This window comes from Dendrobates tinctorius, unplaced genomic scaffold, assembly GCF_039654945.1.
Source record: "Dendrobates tinctorius isolate UK_male_01 unplaced genomic scaffold, ASM3965494v1 ptg000143l, whole genome shotgun sequence".
NCBI lineage: Eukaryota > Metazoa > Chordata > Amphibia > Anura > Dendrobatidae > Dendrobates > Dendrobates tinctorius.
This window is the reverse complement of record NW_027361810.1, coordinates 13,685,739-13,705,503: the sequence shown is the minus strand read 5'-3', so window position 1 is coordinate 13,705,503 and position 19,765 is coordinate 13,685,739. Positions and strand designations below refer to the sequence as shown.

Below are 19,765 nucleotides of genomic sequence, written 5' to 3'. Positions count from 1 at the left end.
TACTGAAAAACAAAACTATTTACGGTATCTGTTCCATTCTCTCAAATATTGACGCTACTGGCAAAAAAAAAAATATACAAAACACAACACAGCAGTCGAGTCTGTGCACGCCTGTAATTAAATCATTAGCAACCTAGAATTATTTTCTTTGGAGGATAATCCTCCAGTGTAACCCACAAGGGATGCGTTTGTTCTTCTGCTAAATATTTATAACTGTGCTTTTAAATTAACCCCGTAAACAGGTGGCCTAGATGTTGCTCGCATCGGTTATTTTGTGTGGACAATTATGGGGAAGGGGGGATAGTTTAACAATAAAATTTAAAGGGTTAGTCCCAAAATAAAGTGGCCTTATAATATTCTACATATAGTTACTCATTTGTTATAGCTATCCCAATGTGCACATATCACCTCCAAAAGGATGCCCCTCCAGGCTCTATGTACCCTCCAAATACTGCGCTGTGTCTGTCCTGCTGTAGCTCCACTATTCCTGAGGGCAGTGTCCCAGCTCTGCCTCCCACTATTCTTCTGTGATCTACATCATTGTGTCTTACATCTTTGATTTTTTCCAGGAGAAATCAACAGTACTGCTGACAGACAAGTGATGTCTAACTGCAAATGTTGTTCTCTTAATGCTTATAGCAGATGATAATCCTCTGCCACATGCATCAACAGCAGCATTGGCACTTGTGCATCACTGAACTGTCAGCAGAAAGCATCAAACACAGCTCAGCCATTCATGTGCCAGCTCTCCTGTGCCTAGTCATTAGAAGCTCTGTTGCACAGACAAAGCAGAGAGGAGTCTGCAGCACTGGGGTGGAGCAGGGTGCTGATGGGAAATGTAGCTTCTACAATTTAAGAAATGGACTGACCATTCATCTCTATGAAAATGGATGCACAAAGGGGCAAAAAAGAAAAAAAAAAAAAAAGTTTCTGTATATTAATAGGTGTGCATATACTGTGAAAAACAACAATGATTGGTAAATGGATAGAACATCTTAAAAAAAACATAACTGCACATAAAGTAAAATAAATAATTCACACACTAATATACACCCGACTGCTGTGTGTTGTTTCAGAGTTAATATTTGGCCGGTTTTGAACATTTCAGCCTCATGACCTGGATGCCGCATCGTGCCAGGAGTCTTTATACGGTCCGTGTAAGCAGAGATTACGTACAGTCACTGACCATCGGTGACACAGACATCTGGAGGACTATTAATCACCCTCTGGCTGACAAGTGACTGTAGGGTTTGCAAATTTCTGATCTTTAGAAATGGTAAAAAAAAAAATAAATAAATAAATAAATAAACTAATGAAGCAACATTTACATCCCCCACTACTGCACATTATGGCCGCAGTGTGACAACCACTGGATTATCAGATCAGCCACATTTTGCCTGCTGTTGCACAGGACATTTTCGACCACAGACAGGCCCATTTTAGATGCCACACTCGTCTCTTATGTCTCGACCACCATCTGTCAAAGGTCGGAAACAAGAGCACAGGAAAGCTTCTGAAAATGCCGATTTCTGGGAAGTTGTGGGCAAGTGCGATTCTTCCATGAAACCTTTCCACATTGCTGCGGGAGTTTTGGGTGTTTCTGCAAAGTTGTCAAAATAAAAAGGAGGAAAAATTACAATTGTGACCACCAGACCTCTGCGACCCTTGGCTCCATGCCACTGCTGCAGGGTGGGCAGCGTTACCAGCCTCTGTCCGCACACTCCACTCACTGGGCAGGAGGGCAGACGTCAGAAGAGTCTATGGGATGGTGGCAATCACTTCCCAGCAATCCCTGGACTGTCTCACTGATTGGATTGCTACAATTTACAACAAAAAAAATAGTTTTTTCAGGAATTTGGGAGGTCTTAAAAGATATGGACACTTGCAATAATTTTTTTTTAATTCAGTCCATGTATCCAATATGAAATTAAGTAACTCTGCAAAAGGGCTGAATAAAAGTGACCATACGTTTTACTTATGCAGCTCCTATGCCAACTTAAGCGTTTCCATGGTAACAGACAACAAGGCCTGATGCAGTATGGCACGAGTCCTGTACTTCGTGTATGCAACATAAATTTGGCACTGTGGTGTAGTAACCACTATGTCCGCTAGGGGGCGCTGTGTGGAGGTTCCAAGGGAGAGGATGAGTGGCAGAATCCTGAAGGATGGTTGTGTATCTCAAAGGGGGTGGCTTTGAGATGGAGACTTAGTTATGCGTATTGATCAGCAATGGTATTGCTGAGGTGTTATTTCAAGGTATAAGGGAGAAGTCTCTAGGTAACTTGGGAGTTGGGCGGGCCAGTTACCTACAAACCCACCCAGGGGTGTGTCTCAAAACGCCTGTTGTAAAAGGCTATGTGAATGCCTAAAGGACCTGTGATGAGGTCATAGTCACGTGACCCGGTGGGCGTGGCTATGGACCATATAATGTGGCCAGGGTAGGTCACATGGGGTGAATGCTGGGACCTGGTTGGTCCAGAGTGGAAGGTCCCGTGAGGAGGAATGTCTCCTGGCTAACAGCCTGTGTGTGGCTGGGTGTAATGGCTGCCAGAGCCTGAGAGTTCCCTTGAGGGAACGAACGTGTGCGGAATGCTGAAGCCGCATGAGGAGCCCTGACTTGGGTGAGACCGTTGTGAGGCTAAGAGAGCCTGCGTACTGGATATTGGTAACCAGAGTGAAGCATTATAATGGACGCTATGCTGGTAATGCTATTAAGTGAACTTTCTGTTGCTGCTGTGGTTTATGAGGCGTGAATAAACCGCAAGGACTGTATAATTTGTTGGAAAATCCTGTGCCGGAACTGATTTTTGTTCGCTACAAGCGAGAATCCCCTAAGTAAATGACAGCGCTACCTCACATTTGGTGGAGAAAGCAATGGGCAATGTAGTAGCCTTGTTGCTGGGAGCAACGGAAGAGGACTGCAAAGTTTCGGTTGCTAAGGGCAACGGTTTCCAAAAAGTGCATGTTGCAGTGCTGGCAATGCTGAGCCAGGAAGGCTGACGGTTGGGGAAGCCACTGCCCAACTGTGGTTTTGGAACCATGGGGCGGCCTAGTGAGTAAGGCACTGTCCGGATCGGTGAGCCCAGTGCGGCCGTTTCCCCAGGAGAAAGACTGATAGGACACCTCTGCGGTAGAGGGGTCCGAGAACCTGCGCGGCCAGCAGGTGACGGTCGTGAAAGAGAAGGAAAAAAAAAAAAAAAAAAAAAAGTGTTTTACTGACCGGGCTCAGTGAGCAAGAGACTGGTGATTGCTATAGGGTGCCTCTGAGGAGAAGAGGTATCCGAGGACCTGTGTGGCTGACACAGGTAACGGACTGGTGTTCGTGGTGTACTGACCTGGGTCAGTGGGAAAGACTGTTCCTGGAGGGTTCAGTGAGCAAGGTCATGGAGGGTCAGTGTTGGGAAGAGCCCTGGAGCACGTGGTATGACCTTGGACCTGGTGAGGCGTAAGTGCTGGGCAGTCTCAGGCCGAGACGGATGTCCTGAATAGCACCCACTAAGCCCCTGGACCTGGTGAGGCTGGTGTGTTGGGAAACCCTGGAAAGAGGGTCGGCCCTGAATAGCACCCGGTGTGCCCTGTGTGTTGGACGGTCTCAGGTGGAGACTGTGCATCCTGAATAGCACACAGACAGGACACGTGAGCTGTGTGTTGGTGTGGCTGGCGTGTTGGGAAACCCTGGGAGGAGGGTCACTCCCTGAATAGCACCCGGTGCGCCCTGTGTGTTGGACGGTCTCAGGCGGAGACGGTAGGTCCTGAATAGCACACCGAAAGGACACGTGAGTTTTTGAGTTTTTGTGTGGTGTTTTTCTTTTTTCCCTTTCTCAACTCAGCCTGCGGTGGCTCAGTGTGGTCAAGTAGGTGACAAGCGGCTTGATGTGGCTCAGTGGGGTCACGAAGGTGACAAGCGGCTTCCGGTAACTTGGCGGGGTTACGAAGGTGACAAGCGGCTTCCGGTGGATCGGCGGGTCCACGAAGACGGCGCAGCAGGAGCTGCAGTGATTCCAGCCGCTGTGTGTGTTAACAGCAGCCGGTGGTGTCGGTGACAGCAGGAGCTGTGGTGGTGCCAACAAGGACTTGTGTGGTATCGTTAAGACAAACTGTTGTGTGAACTGTGGTCTGAGAAGACCGGTTTAACGGACATGGGGAGATCCCGAAAGGGGGTGGAGTCCCAGAAGGGGGCGGTGACCCAAAGCGGGGTGGTAACCCAAAAAGGGGTGGAGTCCCGGGAGGGGGCGGCAACCCAAAGTGGGGTGGTGGTCCAGAAAGGGGCCAAGTTTGAAGGAATGACAGCACTGGGTGACTCAGTGGGCATGTCTGGAGTACCGGTGTGTGTGTGTGTGTGTGTGTGTGTGTGTGTGTGTGTGTGTGTGTGTGTGTGTGTGTGTGTCATTTCCAGAATGTGGGATATTCTTTCCGAATCATGACGGGCTGCAAGTGTGTACCGTGATGCTACACCGGGAAGGGATATCGAGACGGTTGGACTCAGAGTCAGGTGACTCTGGTAGGAACTCCTCTCACTCTGTCTGACCGAGAAAATGGTCCAGGTTCGCTGTGCACATGGGGTCACAGTGAACTATGCGGTAGACAGAGTAAGGTTTGAGGGGAATGGAGGCCGTGAGTGCCATGGTGGCAGTATACCACCAGACTTACTTTATACCTTGGAGTGGGGCCTGGACCGGGTCCGGTTTGATGACCTATCCCAGATGGATAGAGACGTGTCTACTGTAGGGCTAGCAGACACTGAGACGCGGACGCCTCCTAACGTGGACAGGCCAGACGTAGGGGCGACCGGAGAAAGTACGACGTCGGACGAACTTACAGACCGGACGTCACCTGAAGGGTACAACAGTGTGAGTGAGAAGGGTGTGAAAAACAGAAAGAGCAGAGCTGATACACGGACAGAGAGTGCCTTGGGGGTTCACTGGACGGTGTGGTGTGACTGACGTGTTATTACCAGTAGCCACCCCTAGGACAGAGTCTAGTGCTGTGCTGACTGAAACTCGTGACAGGACAGATGGTAACCTGGTCGAGAAGATAACGGGAGTAGAGACACAGTCAGAGGGTAACGGGGGCTCAACTGATGGGACTGACTCAGGGGTGCCCTTTGACGGTATGATTAAAGAAGTAGTGGTGCAACACATACTGGCCAAAAGAGAACTAGAGCAGGAGATACAGTTAATAAAAGAGACAGTGAAGGAACAGCTCGAACGAGAAAGTGTGATGAGACAAACGGCCGAGCACAGAGTGGAGGAGCTTGAGAAAGAAGTCCTTAATCTCAGAGGTCACCTGTCAACGTGGCTCAGCGTAAACAACACCTTAAGAGAGGATGTGGTAGGGCTTGAGAAAAAAGTCTTGGAGCTCAGTGGTCACCTGTCAATGTGGGAAAATCTGAACAAGACTCTTAGGGAAGAAATGGAAGAACTCAGAGGAGCAGTTAAAAGTCTTCTGCGGGAGAAATTGGACAAAGACTTACCGTGGGTGAGCGTAAGTGATAACAGGACAGAAGAGCCAGTAGCCCTCGTGGCAAAGGGTCATGAAGTGATCAAATCGTGTGAAGTTGAGGAGTTAAGAGCGGAAAGAGACAGTCACCCGGTCGGGTCAACGGCAGTGAGGGAAGTGTCCGTGGTAAAGCTAGAGCCTTTGGTCCAGGAAGAGAGCAAGACCACAACCTTCCAGTTGGTGATTGACCTACCAGAAGACATGCAAGAAGTCTGTGCAGAGGAAGGTGTGCATGAGGCTTTCAAGGAAGCGGTCAAGGCGTGTGAGGTGCACTGGGCACCGGAGACTCGGCAGTTGGTGATAGTATCGGACAGAGAAGATACGTCTACCTAAGTAGCTGTCCTAAAGGAGATGCATCTACAATGTCTCTACACTAACACAACACAAAATGACAAATTTGCAAAAATACTCTGCAGTAAAAATTTGACATTTAACAGTAATCAGCAAGTGCTGGATAACAAATACAGGGTATTTAGTCGATACGTTTTTTGCAAAAAAATGTACACCAAGCTGCTCCACCTCGTCACGGTAACCCTTCACGGAGCAGTCCCTATCTAACGTATTCAAAACCTGAACATGTGAACAGTGTCTAAATGGACAGGATACAGACAGGCGCCTCCTAGTATGGGCTCGTGGTGCAAGACAGCTCATTTATGTGCATGTCACACGAGAGGGGTGGGGTCTCCCAAACCTTGCTTGCAGAGTATTTTTGCAAATATGTCATTTTGTGTTGTGTTTCAGTCAGTGGGTGGTGTGAACACTGTCCGACAGACTTGTTCACATTTGTGCATGTCACATATGTTTTTAATGTCTCTACACTAAACAGGTCAGGCAAAGTAATGTGAATGCTGCTCGACGCCTAGAGTTAGCAAGGGAGGCTATGGATCAGCTGGGTTTGCGGAAAGAGGTGGTGCCGGTACCCAAGCTCTGATTGGGAGAACCATTGGAAGATCCGGGAAGGTAATGCAAGACCTTGTAAATATCTCTGGTGTGGTGAGTGAGGATCCCTCCTGATGAAGACCAAGTATCTAGTGAGGTGGGTAGGATTCCCATCCTGGTGGTTGGCTCCATGGAGAGCCTGAGAGACTTTCAGATGCTCTTGGAGTATCGAGTGAGGTACCTGCAAGAGATCGAGCAGTTGAGGCAGGACCGCCGGCGAATTAATAAAGAAGTACGGAATACCAGGTGGCGGCCGCCTGCAACCCAACCAGATGTAAGAACTCGAAGAGTTCCGCCAAGAAGTGACAGGGCAGATGCCGAAGAACGTCAGCAAGTGATAGTTCGACTGGCAGGATGACGTTGAGAGACCGTAGTTCCTGTGAGACCCTGAATGAATCAGACTCAGGCCAGACAGTAGGCCCGATTAGGACTGATGACCGTACCAACCGGGGGAGCTGGCTGGGGAACGGAATAAACAGAGAGAGAGAGGAAGGTGGTGACTGGACCGTGTCTGATGACGCACTGTAACTGGAGGGTCAAAGAGCAGGACCGATATTCTGACCGCTGGGGGCGGGGGAGGCCTAATGTAGAGAGGAGGCCGTATGACAGGTGGAAAAGGTTCTGTCGACCTGTAGGGCAAGGTGTGGTGAGTGCCCGGTCTCGAGAGCCTGATGTAATGTTGTGTGTTCAACCCCACAAGTTTGAACAGAGGGGCGAGGTATGTGGTGTAATAACCACTATGTCCGCTAGGGGACGCTGTGTGGAGGTTCCAAGGGAGAGGATGAGTGGCAGAATCCTGAAGGATGGTTGTGTATCTCAAAGGGGGTGGCTTTGAGATGGAGACTTAGTTATGCGTATTGATCAGCAATGGTATTGCTGAGGTGTTATTTCAAGGTATAAGGGAGAAGTCTCTAGGTAACTTGGGAGTTGGGCGGGCCAGTTACCTACAAACCCACCCAGGGGTGTGTCTCAAAACGCCTGTTGTAAAAGGCTATGTGAATGCCTGAAGGACCTGTGATGAGGTCAGTCATGTGACCCGGTGGGCGTGGCTATGGACCATATAATGTGGCCAGGGTAGGTCACATGTGGTGAATGCTGGGACCTGGTTGGTCCAGAGTGGAAGGTCCCGTGAGGAGGAATGTCTCCTGGCTAACAGCCTGTGTGTGGCTGGGTGTAATGGCTGCCAGAGCCTAAGAGTTCCCTGGAGGGAACGAACGTGTGCGGAATGCTGAAGCCGCATGAGGAGCCCTGACTTGGGTGAGACCGTTGTGAGGCTAAGAGAGCCTGCGTACTGGATATTGGTAACCAGAGTGAAGCATTATAATGGACGCTATGCTGGTAATGCTATTAAGTGAACTTTCTGTTGCTGCTGTGGTTTATGAGGCGTGAATAAACCGCAAGGACTGTATAATTTGTTGGAAAATCCTGTGCCGGAACTGGTTTTTGTTCGCTACAAGCGAGAATCCCCTAAGTAAATGACAGCGCTACCTTACAGCACCAAAAGGACGAAAGTATGACTGCAGGATAAGAGGGCATGGAATGCTTTGTTTACTGTGTTACCATGGAGACCCATGGGTCGAGATAGAGCTGTGGATGCAAAACGAGAAGTGCCTGTGATGTGCCTTCACGGTGCCACCTAGCAGCCAGAAGTTTTTGTTTGCCTAACGCAATATTCACCAACCCGTAGGCCGCCATCTGGGGATAAACTACAAATGACGGCAACAAGGCACACAGAGTTGTTGTAGATGAGGCTAAAGACCACTCAAAGCGAACCAGCAACAGGAAAAGGGCTGGGTTTTTTTTAGTGCAACCCGTCCTTCTAATAAACTCAAGAACATAAAAAAAAAAAGGCTTGATACATATTTTTAAGCAGTGAAGTAGTACAACTGAGATGCGCTGCTGAAACTGGCTGCACAATCCTAATTCATGACTTACTCTTCTGGAGGAGATTCAAGACCAAAAAAAAAAAAAAGTTGGCAAAAACATCTCACGCTGCTCCAACAGCACTACTGAAAAATAGATTTAATAGGAAGGAGAAGGCGAAGACTAACTCCTGGGCTGCTGACCAAGGTGCACGATCCAGCAGCGGCTCCAAACGAATAAACCCCCATTTCTAGGATACACAGATCCCAAAAGTTACCAGATAGTGACACCACACTGCAGAGAAAGAGGATAAAGTACAGACAGTAATGCACACACTGTGGGAGAGCAAAGGAAAACACAAATATTCTTGTACATAGGGGGCAGTATTATAGTAGTTATATTCTTGTACATAGGGGGCAGTATTATAGTAGTTATATTCTTGTACATAGGAGCAGTATTATAGTAGTTATATTCTTGTATATAGGGCAGTATTATAGTAGTTATATTCTTGTACATAGGGTCAGTATTATAGTAGTTATATTCTTGTACATAGGGGCAGTATTATAGTAGTTATATTCTTGTACATAGGGGCAGTATTATAGTAGTTATATTCTTGTACATAGAAGCAGTATTATAGTAGTTATATTCTTGTACATAGGAGCAGTATTATAGTAGTTATATTCTTGTACATAGAAGCAGTATTATAGTAGTTATATTCTTGTACATAGGGGCAGTATTATAGTAGTTATATTCTTGTACATAGGGGGCAGTATTATAGTAGTTATATTCTTGTACATAGAAGCAGTATTATAGTAGTTATATTCTTGTACATAGGAGCAGTATTATAGTAGTTATATTCTTGTACATAGGAGCAGTATTATAGTAGTTTTATTCTTGTACATGGGGAGGTATTATAGTAGTTATATTCTTGTACATAGGGGCAGTATTATAGTAGTTATATTTTTATACATAGGGGGCAGTATTATAGTAGCTATATTTTTATACATAGGGGGCAGTATTATAGTAGTTATATTCTTGTACATAGGAGCAGTATTATAGTAGTTATATTCCTGTACATAGGGGGCAGTATTCTAGTAGTTATATTCTTGTAAATTAGTCTTTTTGTCATGTTATCACAACTACCTACCAACTGGTAAGAGCAAACTTTCATAACAGAGAACAGGAAAGTGCAGCCAAAAAAAATACAAACATTTTTGCACTGCTTTCAGCCAGATGGTCCGATCCATGATAGAATTTGCACTTTTTTGGGGGAAAATAGCAAAGAAATTGGATTATAAACAAGGAAAAAAAAAAAAATAAGCAAGCGACACGCTCCTCTTAGAAGCAAAGCCTTAATAATGACATGTCATCCATTCCCTCAAGGCCACAGACAATACCGCACGTTTTTTGCACTTACCATATGCTGTCATGGTGCCGACATATGGGCCGTCTACTACGTTCCTATTTTCTTCTGCCAGAGCTTTGATATATCTTTTGCTGAGATCCAAAATCTGTTCGCGGAGCACGGTGCTGCTCTCGTGCGGAGTTCTCTGCTGAATTGTAAAATGCAGCAACATCATGCCCCATATGAATCCAAAAGTGACCAGGAAGAAGCCGAGCTTCTGAGACGAAAGTTTCCAAGGCGTAAAGTAAGCCATGACCTTCTCAACAAGGATATCGGTCAGTGCGTTATCTCAAAGGATGCAGAAAAAGTACATATCCATGGCAGAGGCCTTTATAAGAGTGCCTGGAGAGACCATATCCTGCAGCTCAAAACCAGTCGTTTCAGCTCCGTGATGCTAGAATAAAAAAAGAAGAGGAAATAAACAACATTTTATAGGAGAAAACAGTTTACACTAAAAAAAAATGCTGGTATTATTTTCTTTATTTCCTGTTAAGAAGACTGCCTGCAGCAGGAGCCTCTCCCCTCTGCCCTGGCTGAAGCAAGATGAAAATTATGATGAATGATTAAACAAGAAATCTCGTTACTTCTAGGTTTACAATTCCATGAATTTTAATAATATACTTTCATCATGCTTTTAAAGATCGGGCAGATAAGATTTCATCTCTGGAAATTCCTCCTGCAGGAAGTTGTAAAAAAATAAATACATACAGTTATGTGACCAAAGGCTCGAAGTTAGAACAACGTTTTTGCAAGTGTTTGTCATTTATGATTATAGAAGGAAATAATTCTCCTGATCATCATGTTCTCGCTGCACCCCTTGAATAAGACCTGTTCTATCTACTTTCTTTTTTTTACGCTTGATCCCATACATTGGCAAATTTTCAGATAGTTCTTATAAAGAATATCCTATTGTTTTTGGCTTACAATTGCACATGACAAGCTAAAGATGGCAACTATTTGGAGAATGGGGGTATCCCGAGGCTCAGGTGAGGAATATGCTTTTGAAGGTTAGGGAGGAGATATTGCAAAGAGAGAGAGCAGGACTGCAAGACCAGACTATGCAAGGTTTGATTGTAGTCTATTACCATGGAGACAACAATGCTCAAAATGTTTTAACATGAGTTTTACCCGCCATACACGCCCCAACCTTAAATACTGGAATCACTAAGTGCGCCCGACCTCGTCTGTCACGTCCAATATTAATACAGACCCCAGCCCCGAAGTTTATATTTCTGTAAAACACAACTATAAATGAATACTGACCGATTCCAGAAATATCAACATATACAGCTCAATAATCTACATACAGACCCCGGCCCAGATGGCCCCATGATAAAACGTTAAAAAAAAAAAAAAAACACATTTGTCCCTTCAAGATACGAACACTGAGGCAGACGCCTACCCCAAGGTGCTGACCTCATTCCAGACCAAAATACAAACCCCAAACTGGATGTTAATCAAAGGCCAAAGCCCAAATAATGTAGACCCTAGTGCAGACCCCCTAAATAGAGACCCCAGACTGGTACCCTAAACATCTGACAATCTCCTAACTTCATACAAACCCAAAACACAATTTGAGACGGACTGTTACACAGTCCCTGCTGAGCGCCGTACACTAAACATCCCGACGTGGGGTCATCAGACGTCGCACAGGAACCCGGAGAGCGGTGCATGTGCTCCGGATGCAGCATCTGGAAGGAGCCCCTGCTCTTTTGTGAAGGTTCTCCCGACAATCTGCGAGAGCTGGCATGCATTTTTCTGGCTTTCACTTGCAGAATGATGCAAAAAAACAAAAACAAAAAAAAAACAAAAACAAAACAAACGTCCTTTACACTTCTAAATTCAACAATTCTGGATTTGGGCTACACAGCCGGCCATGGAGGAGCCAAATGGTTTAGAGACCGGGAGCCTGCTGTGGCCACTCTCTCTCCACTGAAGATTTGGTCTTAAAGGGGTTTTCCAAGATTAGCAATAAAATGGATGCTTTGTTAAGCAACAGCATCAAATTCGTCCACAGGTCATGTGCGGTACCGCAGCTTGACTATTCATCAAGTTTACAAGCTAAAATAAAAATACACAATTTGCTTTAAAAACTTTTTTTTTTTTGTTAAATCACAGTAATGTACTTCGATTATGCACCACATTCCCCAATTCACTGGTCTGGAGTGGTCCCATTCTCCGACTGCACTGTTGGTCACATGCTCAACACAAATGGCCGTCTTCTGTATCAGCAGGTGACCAGTGCTGGGTGTGAAGGGGGATGGCTTTATGGCTTGTGTCAGTAGCCAAGCCTGCCCCCTTCTCAGTCAATCCTCGGGGGCTGGCTTTATGTACAATGTGTTTTTCAGTAAACTGATCACAGTTCTAAAGGACAGATGCATTAATGCATGCGGAGTCTCGTGCAAGTAAACAGGAGATACAGAATAGGGCAGAAGGGGTCCGCAGATTAAAGGTTTAAATAGAGCCCCCTACTGGATCTGGTTATGAAGGTCCGCTCTACTCCAATTTCCTGACATGTCCATTTTTAATAAATTGTTGCACTCCCCATAAGGAAATTCCAAAAGCATCCTTTCATAGAAGTTTGCACTGTATTGTTCCTCTTGGAAATATATGCATAAATTACCCAACCAACCGGTCTTACCACTGCCTTGTCAAATGGGCTTGTATGATCAATGCTCACGGCAAAAGAAAACGTACTGGTAATGGGGGTGGTACTGAGTAGTTGTCAGTTTATGTATACATTTAGTGAAAATCTAAGCATATATAAAAACGAACGTCACAAGACGTGGGCTGGAAGGGGGAAGGCTAGTGCAGCAAGATAAAGGCGTAACCGCAAAAGTAACGTCTTCCACCCATGCGCTATCAAGTGCTGGCAATTAGTCCATTCGGCAATGCATCCACAATGGAGTATGGATATTATCCCAGCGAACAAGAGGGAAGTGACCCGAATCACGGGACATAGGACGCCCCATAGCGACTCAACACAACACAAACATTCCTAATAGAACATCTGTGGTAAAATAATGCCCGATCCAGGATGGTGGATAGTGATAAATGGATGAAAGTGATAAATATATACACATGAATACTATAAAAATACAAAAGAAAAAAAAAAAAACATGCATATATAATTTATCTAATTATCTAATGTATCTCCATCTCTCTCTATAACTTGAACAAGTACAGATTGCGCCATATAAGTGACCACATTTCCTTCCTGAGAGATTACGGCAGGACAGCGACCGCTTCGAGGCTCCAGTAAAAAACTGCATCAAAAACCAGACTGGGTATGTGAAAAATTGGAGAAAATTTCCTAAATTCACACACAATGGTATGAATGGCGCCCAGGCAGAAAATGTGCTAAATTTTGCAGCATTTTAACTTCATTGCTACATCAAGCTTTTAGGTCTATTGCTAAGATATTAATTTAAAAGAGTATTTCCATCTCCAAGAAGTTATTGCAACATCTATTAGGAATAATAATAACAGCAAATACCTCCAATTAGAAATATAGTATAGTTCACCTGATTAGCTATTTCACTTACACCATGTGAAGGGTATTGCAGTATCGTAGCTATTCATGATTACAGCGACTCACAGTGACAATTAGTGGCCGTAACAATGGATACCCAAGCTACGGCAATGCCCTTCCCATTGGGTAAGCGATTTAGCTAATCAGGAGAACTACACTACATTTCTTACTGGCGGTATTTGATAATAATATTACTACAACTGCTACATACTGGGATAGGAATACCCCTTTAAGTCTCGTGTGAAAGAAAGGTTTGGCTTCCCCAAGATGTGTGTCTTGTATGAAACGGTGCCTGACTTACAGGAGTTTTCCATTTTTAATAGTTTATCTTTAATAGCTGGTTGGGTAAAAATAAAAATCAGCCCTACGTCTGTTTCACTTGTCCATTGTTCTTGGTCCGGCTGCAGACCCCGGTGATTGGAGCGGCTGAGGGTCTCCTGACCGGATATCAGACCTCGTTTGTGACTGTGAGGCGACCCGCAGACAGTCTGGACCCAGAGGTCGATATTCAGACCATGAATGTCAGACATGTGAACATGGCCTTACATACCATAGCTGCGATGCGGACGTTGTGACCGCTTCAGCCAATCACACACTGTACCGCAGACATGTCAGCAAAGACTTGATTGGTTGTTACGGGCAGCGAACACAGTTTGGATGACTGGGGCCTTCTATCTTTTCTGTTTCCCCACTGACAAAAACCATTAGGCCTCCATTATAAAAAAAAAAAAAATTGTTTTGGTTGCCAACAGCAACCTATCAGAAATTAGCTTTCATTTTGTGAACTGCTCTGGTCAATTGAAAACTGCATTGTGATTGGTTGCTATGGGAAACCAAAACAGCCTTCCTCCACCATAACAAATCAGTCATGGAGTGTGTGTGTATGGAAACCCAACAACAACGATCGCCAGCCCCAGCTATTCAGAGGAATGGTGCTGATGGGTTGCCATGCAATGATGGTGCCTGCACAAACCTGTGGCCGCCATCTTGGTGCTGCCATGTGGGCTTCATAGGAGATCATGACATGCACTGTTTGCAGCAATACCTCAGTATATAGAAAAAGTGACCAAAACGATTGCAGGTCCCAGAGTGGGGAGGTCTAAAGAATAAATAAAAGTAAAAAAAAATATATATATTCTGGGACCTGCAATTGTTTTGGTCCCTTTTTCTATATATACACAAACACAATTTTGTATCACAGCCTTTTCCACAGTCCAGAAATAAAAAAAATAAAAAAAAGGAAAAATAAAACACTTTCAGTATAGATGTGTCCATAACTGTCTGATCTATCACACATTTTTTTGGTCACGCCACCTCACCCCCTATAAATCCAATCCAAGCAACAAAGACACTTTATGTAACCCAAAATGGCACTAAAACAAATCAAAACTCAAGCAAAAGAAAAAAAAAAAAAAAAATTCTGACTTGGTAAAGCCATAATTATACAGACCTTCATAATTACATTGCCAAGTTATTTTTACCACACAATTAATGCCGTAAGAGCAAAAACCTAAGAAAAACAATGGCGGATTTGCTGAGTTTCTCTTTTTTTTTTTTTTTTTTTTTTTTTTTACCCATAATAGCAAATATGAAGCATTAGTGAAGTCTGAGCCCATAAACAGAACTAAAAACATAAAATCTGCTATTTTATAATTTACTGATTGCTGCAAATCTACTGTCGGACAGAAGAATAAAACGAAAAAAAAAAAAAAAAAAAAGGAAAATCTAATAATTACAAATAATGAGAAGAGTCTGGTACCAGGGACGGCTCCCGTGTGGCGTGAAATATTAGCCCAGCTGCCACGTGTAAATCAATATTCCTGACAAGTCAATCTGAGGCGCTCTGTGCTGCGTGGCAGCTGTGTACACAGCGGCGCCCCACGCTGCGGCCCCCCAACAAAAGGAGCGGGGTAATGTCCCAGATAAGCCTGGAGCTGGCAGCCGCGATTACACGACGTGAAGTGGTCGCACGAGGCAGATGAGAGGGCGAGACGCTACAGAATAGGGTCACATAAACATGTCACCCCCCCCACAATACACACTATAAATACCGGCCCGGGATATGTCACCCTCACTGTTCACACAACGCGCAACAATCTGCATGATCCCGGCCATCACACGCCACAATCATCGAAAGATCGACCACAAGATAAATGAGAGGACAGGCGGCAAAGCTCCAACCGGTATTTTCTAAGTTCACTCCTGCCGATTTGCATTTTTGCGCTTTCGCTTTATCGCTTTTTCTCCCATGTGTCAGGCTAGTTTCACACTAGCGGTTTTTTTTTAGCGCTGTGCTTCGTGCACAATTGAATCGCATACAAAAAACGCATCATGCGTTTTGTGTGCGTTTGCTTTTTTTAAGCGCATGCGTTTTAACCAGTTTCTAGCCATGTTAACTCTTAGAACACATGCGATTTTAAACGCAGGTGTGCGCATGTCCATGCGCACGCCTGCGTTCCCATAGACTGTAATGTGATTTTTTTGCGTATTCCTTGCGCATGTGTTTTTTATGAGACAGGTCGGACGGACCAAAAATGCAACATGTAGCGTCCGGCGCGCCTAAGCGCACACTACAAAAACCGCATGCGCACGAAAACGCATACGAACGCGTGCATACGCTAGACCATGTGCCCCCATGTTAAAGATAAGGGCGCAGGACGCATGGACGCGCAGCGCTAAAAACGTTAGTGTGAAACCAGCCTCAGACCTTATTTTTCCTTCATCATTGCTGCACAAGAGCTTGGGGGTTTTTTTGAAGGACAAGTTTCAGTTTTGAAGACACAAATCATTTTACCTTAAAATGTGCTGAAAAATCGTTGGCGGGTGAGAAAAAAAATAAAGTAATTCCAGCAACAACAAAAAAAAAAAAAAAAAAAAAAAAAAAAGAAAATGTTTGGTAAGCGTTTTGATAATTTGAAAAAAAAAAAAAAAAATTGGGGGAGTGTAGCAATCAAAAAGTGTAAATTTTGGCATTTTGATTTTTTTTTTTTTTTTTACCTTTCCTAGAATTTTACATTTTTACAAATCACACTTACAGACGTGGCAATAAAAAAAATGTGTGCATTGTTTGTTTTATCTTTATTTAAAAATGGGGAAATGGTGACGGGTGGGTGACGTGAAGATCCGATTTTATTAATGTTTATGTTCTTAAAAACTTTTTTTTTTTTTAATCATTCTTATTCTTTTGGACTTTATATTTTAGCCCCAATAGGAGACCTGAACCAGCGATCATTTGATCACTAATCACAGTCCTTTGAAGTCATTCATCAGGTCCCCGGCTGCTAGGCATTCCCATGGACACCCTGTGATCACGGGATGAAGGGGTGATGGTAATCTTCAATAGACAATCACTGAGGGTGGCATTTAAATGGCTAAATAGCTGTGATCGGGCCGAGCTGGGATCAGTGCTGTATAACACAACTGACACCTGCGACTCCGGGACATCATAATACAGCAGCGTGCAAAAGTGAAGGGTTTAAAAGGGGTTGGGCAGGGGCAATTTTATTTTTTCTTTAATTTACTTTATAATATTATGTATTTTTTATAACATACTGTATAAATCCAATCTAATGCATGACCAGCAGCAAGAACGGATCTGGCTCAGCTGCAGGGATGTGTGACGCAGGTGGCAGAACTCTCTCGGATATTAGTAACACCGCACCTCCGGTGTACACCGCCGCACTCACTATGCAATCACCTTCAGAAGCAGCCAATACGTTTCCATTAAACAGGTTCTCTTTAAAGAGGATGGACCCATCACCGCTCCTGACGCGTCTGCCGTGGTAAATACCTGCAGCCCCCGAATTACGGTACGGTAAGGCTATGTGCACACGCTGAGGATTGATCTGCAGATCAATCCGCAGGTAAATCCGCAGGACAAAAGTCCTGCGGATTACCCTGCGGTTTCACATCTCATACCGATAAGGTGTGAAACTGCTGCGGATTCCGCACAAAGAATTGACATGCTGCGGATTGTAATCCGCGGAAAAACTGCGCGGAAAAATCCGCAGCATCTGCACAGCGGTTTTTGTTTTGCATAGGCTAGCATGGTACTGTACACCGCTGTGGAAACCGCTGTGGGTCCGCAGGGCCAAATCCGCTGCGGATCCGCAACATGTGCACATTGATTTATTCATGAATTTCCAGAAGGAATAAAGCTATGTAACCATGAGGCCCTATATAGTCAGCACTGACAAAACTCCAGGGAGGAGCCGCCAGTCAACTGGGATGTGGCCATCTTGCCAACTGAAATCGCTTGGCCAAGTAAGTCACCGGAGTTATATCACATATGATATAATATAACATAATAAAATAATATTTTTTTTATTGATTATGATTGGGTTTTTTTTGTTTAATGGCCTCATCTACTTGTCAACTGATTTATACATTTCCAACAGAGGATCAGATTTCAGTGTATACAGGCCAAAAGAAGAAGACTGCGCACTTTGGCTCGGTGTAAGGGGAAAACGAAAAAAGAAAAAAAATGGAGGGGGGCTTTTTATGATGGAAAACCGCTAGAGGAAATTACAGATCTTTGCATCTGATCACATTCAGGATATGAGGAAAACTGGAAAATAAGTCCTAGTTCATGTTCACACAATTATTTGACGCTTTATGGGTGGGTTCCACACCAAAATCACCTGTATCAAAAAGAAAAAAAAAAAAAAGAAATTAAAAGTCATGTAAATTCTTGGGTTTTGTTTACTTTAGTTTTTGCAGTGGAAAAGTGACAAAACACAGAAAACCCCTATTGCAACAATCCATGATATAAATATATAAAAAAAAAATCATGGAAAAAGAAAAAACGGTGAAATCCACATGTTCTCTAAATAAACTGCACCAAAACATTACTTGTCTGCCACCATCATTTGAAAAACAGGTGAACTTTATCTAGTGGGGACCTTCTGCTTTTTAAAAGATTACAAACAACTGGTCGGAAGAGCGAGTCAGCACCTGAAATAATGAGACATCGTTGGGCAATAAACTTCTCTATCAGAATAATTCAAGGAAAAATGAATGCAGCCAGAGCCAGACAAAAAGCCCAAAGTCACCTAACAGGAATTAACCCATGTGTGAAGTCACATAAGACTTGTCAAGACCAAGGGAGTCGACGCTTAGATGTTGATTAGCAGCTTTTCAAAAACTTTAAAATGCAAAACTAAAGCAGCTCGTCCAAGAATTAGCTTCCCAGATGTCTGCGACAGCAAAATAAATTCAGGACTGGTTTGGTCTGGAGAAACAAGTTTGGTTTCATTGCTGCCTTATGAAACACAATCTAGAAATGTAAGCGGAAAAAAAAAAAAAAAAAAAACACAATCAAAAAGGTAGAAATAAAAGAGAAAGAAAAAAAAAAAAAAAAAAAAACTAAAGAAAAACAAAAACAATACTCCTCCATTCACCCCTTTCCCCCCCAATCCCCGGAACCAGATGTGTCGACCACCAGCCCCCCGACCTCTGAGGCCACTTTTGCTTGCTCTGGTACCATTTCTGGTCCCAGAAAGAATTATTGTAGTTGTAATGCTGAAGCAGGACGGAAGGGAGGAAGATTTGCAGTGGTAAGCAAGTATTGCAGGGCACTCTGTAAACTTCACAACTTTACGTAAGTAGCAGAAAACTACTCACTATTCCGTTTTGGGGTTTTTTCCCCCTTCTGGTCACAAAATGCCACTAAAATAAATTTTAAATTGCCTAGTCCTTTCTGAAGGAATCATTCTGTACAAGAACTGCGTTGTTTTGGTTCCTCAGGGGCGGGGCTAGAAGCAATAGAGTGCTAAGAGTTGGGACTTTTATTTTAGCTTTTTTTTTTTTTTTTTATTTAGTAAAGTCTTCATCTGCTTACTTTAAATATTATATTAGTTGTTTTTTTTATTTCTCACTTTCCCACTAACATAGAAGATACAGCAGGCCAAACGCACGGCAGAGATCTTGCACGGCACCTGACAATCATGCGATCACCAGGACAGGAACAGAAAGCAACATTGTCACTAACTAAATGGTATCCACTGTGCTCGTGGCCTGTATACAGCGATTAGGAAGACAGGGACCACAGCAAACGCTCTCCACCTTCTCATTGGAGAAGGCGGCCATGATGTCAGACAAACTGCTTCCCTCTCCTGCAGCTGCAGACTATGCAGGGTGTTTGCAGAGACAAATGCCTCTGGGTGATGAGCGAAAATCTGGAAATTCAGAATCATGTTATATACTAGCAGTGGATCCAAAATCTCCGCTCTGTTCAGGATTAGATAAACATGGCAACTCGCTTTCCAAAACAGCGCCTCCCATGCCTACAGGTTGTGTGTGGTATTACATGTCCTCATTTCCTTTAATGCATCCAAGATGCAATCCATAGACATGTTTCAAGAAAAAAAGAAAATAAAAATCAGCTATGTTTTTGTAATCCTGGACAACCCCTTTAGGCCTCGGCTTCTGGTCCTGCGACTTCAGATTTTTAGCCAAAAAAAAAAAAAAAGGGTCAGACTATAATTTAGAAATGACAGGGCGACAGGTTAATGTTGCTTACATTACCT

General features: G+C 44.0%; 1 protein-coding gene across 3 annotated transcripts in view; it reads right to left on the bottom strand.

Moving 5' to 3' along the window:
- The window catches only part of MGAT5 (alpha-1,6-mannosylglycoprotein 6-beta-N-acetylglucosaminyltransferase), a 94,010-nt gene that overhangs the window by 57,982 nt on the left and 16,263 nt on the right, over positions 1-19,765 (bottom strand). For all 3 annotated transcript variants that reach the window (XM_073545523.1, XM_073545526.1, XM_073545525.1), the window contains exon 2: positions 9,719-10,100. In XM_073545523.1, the coding sequence (XP_073401624.1) occupies positions 9,719-9,959 (241 nt within the window). In that variant the 5' untranslated portion in view covers positions 9,960-10,100. The remainder of the gene's footprint in view (positions 1-9,718; positions 10,101-19,765) is intronic.